At 44.6% G+C, this 8331-nt stretch overlaps 1 protein-coding gene across 2 annotated transcripts in view; it reads left to right on the plus strand.

The window, feature by feature from the left end:
- Nucleotides 1-1935: 1935 nt before the first annotated feature.
- CEP85 (centrosomal protein 85kDa) overlaps nt 1936-8331 on the plus strand; it is a 54878-nt gene continuing 48482 nt past the window's right edge. For both annotated transcript variants that reach the window (XM_011981636.1, XM_011981637.1), the window contains exons 1-2: nt 1936-2087; nt 7537-7609. In XM_011981636.1, the coding sequence (XP_011837026.1) occupies nt 7555-7609 (55 nt within the window). In that variant the 5' untranslated portion in view covers nt 1936-2087; nt 7537-7554. The remainder of the gene's footprint in view (nt 2088-7536; nt 7610-8331) is intronic.

Here is an 8331-nt window from a genome sequence, read left to right on the forward strand (position 1 = left end):
CACTCCAGCCTGGGTGACAGAGCAAGACTGTCTCAAAACAAAACAAACAAACAAAAAAGAAAATTGGCAGTAGGTAACAGAGTTACTTTTAAACTATAGATATCTATTAAAAAGAACTGTACAAATGTACTGTTTGCTATTTGTAAATTTAAATCTCAACACTTCCACTATGTTTCAGTCGGATTTCTCTTCTATCCTCTGTATCAGCAATTCACATCTTCCTAATTCTTCTCAGTCCTCTAGATGCCCCTGTTCCCTCCCTCCTCACATATGCCTTTCACAAAAGAAATGGAAGCCTTTCAACGTTTTCTAACTTTCTTTTTTTTTTTTTTTTTTTCCAGAATCTTGCTCTGTTGCCCAGGCTGGAGTGCAGTGATCTTGGCTCACTGCAACCTCTCCTCCTGGATTCAAGAGATTCTCTTGACTCAGCTTCCCCAGTAGCTGGGATTACAGGCACCCACCACCATACCTGGCTAATTTTTGCATTTTTAGTAGAGACGGGGTTTTATCATGTTGGCCACGGGCTGATTTCAAATTCCTGACCCCAGGTGATCCACCTGCCTTGGCCTCCCAAAGTGCTGGGATTACAGGCGTGAGCCACCGTGTCTGGCCAGGACTAACACTTTCTAGCTTTCTACCCATTAGTCCATAAATTTATTCATTTAGACACCCTGTCTTAACATTTTTTTTTTTTATTTTAGCCTTTACATTAACAGAGGCTTCTGGTCCTAATTTCATATCATACCCAGGTTCATTTTCATTATCCATTAAATCTGCTATTTTATGTCTCCTATATTTTTACCTTAAAATACTAAAAGAGAGCGCAGAGGATACAACCTTGGGGCACATCCCTAGGGTCTTTCCTCCAGGGTGACTTTTATTCAAGTAATGAACTCGCTTTGTCTGGCTCTTAAAGCTAAGAAATCATACAACTTTTTTTTTTTTTCTCTAGAGATGGAGCCTCACTCTGTGACCAGGCTGGAGTACCGGGACGCAATCTCGGCTCACTGCAACCTCCGACTCCCTGGTTCAAGCGATTCTCTTGCCTCAGCCTCCCAAGTAGCTGGGATTACAGGCACGCGCCAGCACGCCCAGCTAATTTTTGTATTTTTAATAGAGAGGAGGTTTCACCATGTTGGGCAGGATGGTCTCGATCTCCTGACCTCGTGATCCGCCCTCCTCTGTCTCCCAAAGTGCTGGGATTACAGGCGTGAGCCACCGTGCCCGGCTTCCTACACAACTTTTTAATATCTCTCCCTCCCAAGTCAGGTTTCTAGATACCCAAAATTTCACTATCAGAGATTCATTCCTTTGGCTGATGGTTCTGTTCTTACTTGAAACAATTCTCCTCTCTGACTCTTCAAGCGCCTATTAATGCAAATGAACTTAACGGTTCCTTTTCCTGGGGACCAAGTTTGGGGAGGGAGGTGGGACTGATCCTTTACCCTTCAACCTGAACCTTAGTCACAGGCTGGCCACTGCCTCCAACCCAGACCAAGCCTTGACCCTGACTAGTCAGTGACCCAGGCCACACCTTAACTCCTGGTCACAACCTGAACCCCTGCTTGAGGTGGGAGAACAGATAGACGCGCCTTGGAATGGAAGGAGGGTGAGGCAGGTTGAGTGGGATTCTCGTGTCCCCTCCCTCCGCCCCCGGGCCGCCACCTTCCCAACCTGCACAGGCCCAGCAGGCCCCTCCAGGTATAGGTGAGCAGGGCTCCACCTACAGGTAAAACGGGGCAAGGAGCAGAGAACAAGCCAAGTGGCTGCGTGGTCATGCGCAGAAAGATCTGTCCGGCTCTCAGAGCAGAGGGTAGTGTGCGGGGGCGGGATACCGACAAGGCTCGACTGTCGATTGGTCAGAAACGGACAGAAAGGGGCGGGAAGCCGGTGCCGTTCGATTCCCGATTGGCCACAGGCGGCAGAACGGGGTGGGGCCGAAGGACGCGCGTTCTGTGGCGCGCGGCCTGGCGGGCGTGCAACGGCCGTTAGAGGAGCTGAGGGAGGGAACCACCGCTCACCGAAGACGTGGTGGCTGCAGTCAGTCTTCCCGAGTAAGGAATTTCGCCGCCCGCTTTCAGGCCCGTGTAAGTTTTCCTCCCTCGGGAGCCCCAGTCCTAGTGGCCGACCTTGCCTCTGCTCCCATAGCTCCGGTGAAGCCTCAGAAGCTCGCGACCTGCCACCGTGAGGGGCAGGGGAGAGCGAAGCGCATGCGCCTCCGCCCCGAAGCGAGTGCCCCCGCACACGCCCTCTCGCGTCGCGTTCCCCTCGCTTACCTCGCTGCCTTGCTTTGCCCTCCGTGGTTCACCCCACAGCAGTCGCTTTATCTGCGTGCCAGGCCCTGTGCCGATAGCCAGGGATACAGCGGGCGGCGCATTCCTTGCCCTCGCGGAGCGCACAGCCCTGGGAGGGGAGTCGACGTTAAGCGGGGTAATCCCTCGGCGCGCAGTGAGGGTAGAGTGGAAAAATCTTACAAAGAGCACAAAATAGAAGGCGCGGATCTAGTCGGAGAGGTCAGGGAGCCCTCCCCGAGGAGGTGAAGTTTGGGCCGAGGTTGGAAGACTGTGTAGAGAATTAGGGTTGTGGGACGGAGAGCACTTGGCGGGGCCTTACCCCGGGACTTCTCGGCCGGGGCGATTTTACTTCCCTGGGGACATTGGTCGTTGTCTGGAAGAATTTTTGATAGTCACAGCTCCAGGGCTTGCTACTGGCATGTAGTGTGAAGAAGCCAGGGATGCTGCTCCACAGCCTACTGTGTATAGGAAGCCGCCAACAACAAAGAAAAATCCCCCAAAAGGTCAGTAGGGCGGAAGGTGAGGAACTTTCCTTCAGCAAGAAGGAGCTGGTGCTTTGGTTGAACTGAAAGTTGAGTGTGTTCAGGTTTATTTGCTCAACAATATATTCAACGCTTACTTCACCTCGGTTAATGAGAGCGATCCTTTACACCAGTATATTCCCAACACGTGGCTCAGAGCCAGGTGCATAGTAGGCACGCAGTAAATTTCGGTTGATGAATTGAACACTGGGTTAGGTAGGGGACGGTGGTGATACAAGGATGAAGCAGCTAGCCAGGTCTCATTTACTTGCCCTCAGACCTTGTCTGCTTTATAATGATCTGGTGGTTTTGTATGTCTCACGACTTTTGTTTGTAAAGGCAACTTCTTGTCGAGGATTTGGCTTCTCTTTCACAAGGTTTAATGAATGATCAAGGCGGTGAAAATAGTGTGATGGTGTGAGATTCTTCGTGTGTCTGTGTCAGCTGTCTGTGTGTCCCTTCAAATCCTCTCTTGTCTTGATGTGGTTCTCTTAACAGCTGCCAAGCGTGATGTTCCACACAGATTGTAATTCTTTTTTAAGACGGAGTGTTGCTCTTGTCGCCCAGGCTGGAGTGCCGTGGCGCGATCTCGGCGCACCGCAACCTCCGCCTCCCGGGTTCAAGCGATTCTCCTGCCTCAGCCTCCCAAGTAGCTGGGATTACAGGCATGCGCCACCATGCCCGGTTAATTTTGTATTTTTAGTAGAGACGGGCTTTCTCCATGTTGGTCAGGCTGGTCCCAAACTCCCGACCTCAGGTGATCCGCCCGTCTCGGCCTCCCGAAGTGCTGGGATTACAGGCGTGAGCCACCGCACCTGGCCACACTTAGATTGTAATTCTTATAGGGGAAAAATACTTAACGGCAGTCAAAATCTAATTCTTGGGTAGCAGCTTGAGAAATAAAGCCTAGGTGATGACCAAGGACAAAGTGAAGAAATGCTATGAACTTTTGCTGCTAATATAATTGAGGCTTGCAGCTCTTGCTTGCTGTCTGAGGCAGAAACTCCAACTTGTGGTGCCATGCTTGATCCCTTTTTTTGTGTTTTGTCACATGTAGAATGCTGACTAGACTCCTGTAGCATTAGAGTACAGTCCTGGCTTTGAAGCCTCTTCCTAGCTGTATGACCTTCACTACTATAAACCTTTATTTTCTCATCCATAAAATGAGGATAATAGTAACTGCCTCGTAGGGTTGATGTGAGCATGAAACGTGAGACATGATACCTGCAAAGTGTTGAGCACAGTGTTTGATAGGTAATACGTGCAGAATGCATGTTAAATTTGTTGAATGAATGGCATTTCTGTAGTTTAAAGGGCTTTGAAGATGGAAACTAATCCTGGTGGGTGCTTTTTTTTTTTTTTCCCCTCTGTCTGCCTCCATTCACTCCCTTTCTAAGCTTTGTAATTGGTTGTGTTACTTCTTGTACATTCATTTCTCTCATTTTTATCCCAGGAAATGTCCGTCTCCTTCAGTTGTCCCAAAAATTTCCACCAGTAGCTCATCTAATTCTGAACTTAAGAATGATTTATTTTGTATTGTTTTACTCCTTAAGGGGTTTCTTTCTTTCTTTTTTTCTTTTTGAGGTATTTGTTGTCAATGAGGGTCAGACTCTGTAAAATATTTGAAGAGATTTATTCTGAGCCAAATACGGGTGACCAATGGCCCCTGACACAGCCCTCACGTGATCCTGATAACGTGTGCCCTGGTTATAAACATTTTAGGGAGACATGAGACATCAATCAAATACATGTAAGATTTACATTGATCCGGAAGGGTAAGACAGCTGTTAGGGGGTAGGGGCTTCCAGGTCATAGGTAGATTTCAAAATTTTCTGATTGGCAGTTGGTTGAAAGTTATTATCAATAGAAAGGAATGTCTGGGTTAAGGAATCCTGGGGATCAAGGTTTTATCATGCAGATGAAGCCTCCAAATAGCAGACTTTAGAGAGAATAGATTGTAAATGTTTCTTACAGACATCTGTGTTAATGTTAATGCTTTTCCTGAATTCCAGAAGGGAGGAGGGTATAATGAGGGGTGTAGGACTCCACCACCACTACCGCCTTCATGGCCTTAACAGGTTTTTCAGCTTAACTTTGGAATGTCCTTGGCCAAGGGGAGGGGTCCATTCAGATGGTTGGGGGTGCCTTAGAATTTTATTTTTGGTTTATATCACGTACCATAAAATTTAATTTTATGTGTGTGCAATTCAGAGGTTTTTAATATATTGGCAAGGTTGTGCAGTCAGTCACCACTATCTAATCTCAGAACATTTTGATCACCCTGAGAAGAAACCCGATATCCATTAGCAGTCACTTCCTATTCTCCTACCCTCCCTCCTCTCAGTCCCTTGCAGTCACTATCTGTGTCTCTCTGGATTTGCCTATTCTGACATTTCATGTAAATAGGATCAAGCCTTTTGTTTGACTTCTTTGACTGTGCATGTCTTCAGTGTTCATCCATGTTGTCACGTGTATCAGTACTTCCTTTTATTGCTGAGTAATATTCTGGTTTTCGGATATACCACGTTTTATGTATCCATTCATTGCTGATGGACATTTGTGTTGTTTCCACTTTTTGGCTATTGTAAATAATGCTGCTATGAACATTCTTATTGAAGCTTTTGTGTAAACCTATGTTTTCATTTCTCTTGGGTGTATACTTCAGTGTGGAATTGCTGAGTCATAGGGTAACTGGGAGTTCTTCTGTCACCATATTTTCAACTTGTCTGAATTTAGAAATGTCTTAGAATCCAGTGGGCCTACCGTTTTGTCATCCTTTAAAGAAAGGAGTGAATAAAAGGATTTTGATATTGACAAGAAAGGAAATCACTAGTAAGGAGGTAATCTAATCCTTCTATATCATCATTTAACTCACAGAATCATACTTGCCATAAACTAAAGCTTTTATTACTGAACAAAGCTTCCCTCACCCAGTATGTGAAGAACTGGGATTCTGAGGATGATACCCTTTGTCTGTTGTAAATGCAGTGGATTAATAAGGGTTTGGGTTGTTGTTACTAAGAGAATACTATAGAGGTCACTAAAGTACGTTAGAGAAATAGTACCATATGGTCTTCTTTTTTCTACAGAGTGATTTTCACCTCTGAGAATTATGTTCTGTGAGTTGTCCCAAACTCTTTTCTTTTTCTTTTTTTTTTTTTTTGGTGAGGGAGTCTTGCTCTGTCATCCAGGCTGGAGTGCAATGGTGCGATCTTGGCTGATCTTGGCTCACTGCAACCTCCGCCTCCCAGGTCCAAGCGATTCTCCTGCCTCAGCCTCCCGAGTAGCTGGAATTACAGGCACCTGCCACCACGCTCGGCTATTTTTTGTATTTTTAGTAGAGACGAGGTTTCACCATGTTGGCCAGGCTGGTCTCGAACTCCTGACCTCAGGTGGTCTGCCTGCCTCGGCCTCCCAAAGTGCTGGGATTACAGGCGTGAGCCACTGAGCCTGGCTGAATTGTCCCAAACTCTTTTGGGGCTTTTATAAATTTAGAGTTTCTGAATTTATACTCCTTGATCTTCCATGGGTGTACAGCGCCACTTTTGCTGATGTAAATTGCCAAGTAATAACAGCACTTAGTATGTGTCAGGTACTGTTGTAAGTTAATTATAAATGAATTAACATGAATTAGGTTGTGTCGTTATCCTCCTTTTTATATGAATAAACTGAGGAACAGAGATACTAAGAAATTTGCCCAAGGTTACGTGGTTAATAAATTGGTAACTTAATGTTTAGTGGGTTCAAGTGTATTTGTTTAGACTTCAAATCTGCTTCTGCTGAATTCTCAGCACCTACCCCTAGTGTACTGTAAATATAAGTATTTTAAGGAGTGAGAACATGGGACGAGAGCTTCATGTTCCTAGCTCAGGATTGCGGTTCTACTTATGATCAAGAGTTCTTTCCATCTTTATACAGCGTATGACCGACTTTAATTACTGGAAGAATTGAGGAATTTGTTTTATGTTAATCATAATTGAGGCTGTAATACTTCACTGTTGGTTTAGTTCTTTAGTTCTTTATCCACCTCATCCTGTCATCATGTCCCCATGGCTAAGAAGATTCATGGTAAAGTTTGTTAATTAAAAGTAATATTTTTAAATTTTGTAAAAATCAGAGGGGTTCTAGGACCATATGGAGTCTGCATTGGTAATCTCTGGTTCTAGGTTTTCTATACTGGATTTAGGAAGAGATAAGTAGAGTGGAGTATTGGGATTTACTTTGTCTTTAAAAATATCCTTAGAAGTAAAATACATAAAAACATATTTACTCCTAAATATCCTTAGGAGTAAAACATATAGAATACTTGAATATTCTTTTTTATTTTCTTGAGATGGAGTCTTGCTCAGTTGCCCAGGCTGGAGTGCAGTGGTGTGATCTTGGCTCACTGAAACCTCTGCCTCCTGGGTTCAAGCAATCCTCCTGCCTCAACCTCCCAATAGCTGGGATTACAGATGTGTGCCACCACGCCTGGCCAATTTTTGTGTTTTCAGTTGAGATGGGGTTTCACCATGTTGGTCAGGCTGGTCTTGAACTCCTGACCTCAGGTGATCGGCCCGCCTTGGCCTCCCAAAGTGCTGGGATTACAGGCGTGAGCCACTGTGCCTGGCCAAATACTTGAATATTCTATATGGTTTTGACAGTTTCAGTTGAATGGGAACCAACTTGGAGGGAATCAAAGATACTGCAGAGAACTGACTGGTTATTCCTTCATTCTACAGTTGGCTCAGATAACTGTGATGGCCATGCAGGAGAAATATCCAACTGAGGGGATCTCTCACATCACTTCACCAAGTGAGTAGTCAAAAGTTTTCTGGGTTAGATTCTGACCTTTGTTCTGTTTTTTCATATTCCTTAAGGTAAATATTGAACAAACAAGCATTCACTGAAATGCTGGTGCTAAAAGAACAAAAATAACATGCAGCTTCATAGAATATAAAAACAGGTCTCTGAGGGAACAATTATTTATCTCTTGTCCTACATGGCTTTCAACAGGACCACGTGGTTGGGAGAGGACGACACATAAAGGATTGGAACAGAATGACTTTGGAACATAGTTCCATTTGAAATCAGAAAAACACAGCATAAATTACTGTGTTCTATGTTGTCTTTGTCCTCCGGGTGGGTCAGTCATCTGCTAGCCCACAAAGATTGAAATTCTGCTTAGATGCCAACAGATTCTGTTGTGTTGTTACTAGAAACTCAGAAATTTAACTTTAGAGTGGATTAACAAGATTTTTAAACTTCAGTAAATATATTAAATATCTACAGTCCTTAAGTATCCATGGCAGATTGGTTCCAAGAACTCCTGCAGATACCAAAATCCACAGATAACTCGAGTCTCTGATATAAAATGGTGTGGTATTTGCATATAACCTATGTATATCCTACTGTTTACCTTAAACCGTCTCTAGATTACTTGTAATGCCCAATGCAATGTAAATGCTGTGTAAATAGTTATACTGTATTGTTTGGGGAATAAGAAGAAAAACAAGTCTATGCACATTTAGTAAGAT

The sequence above is a fragment of the Mandrillus leucophaeus genome, unplaced genomic scaffold (assembly GCF_000951045.1).
Source record: "Mandrillus leucophaeus isolate KB7577 unplaced genomic scaffold, Mleu.le_1.0 Scaffold23, whole genome shotgun sequence".
Classification (NCBI taxonomy): Eukaryota; Metazoa; Chordata; class Mammalia; order Primates; family Cercopithecidae; genus Mandrillus; species Mandrillus leucophaeus.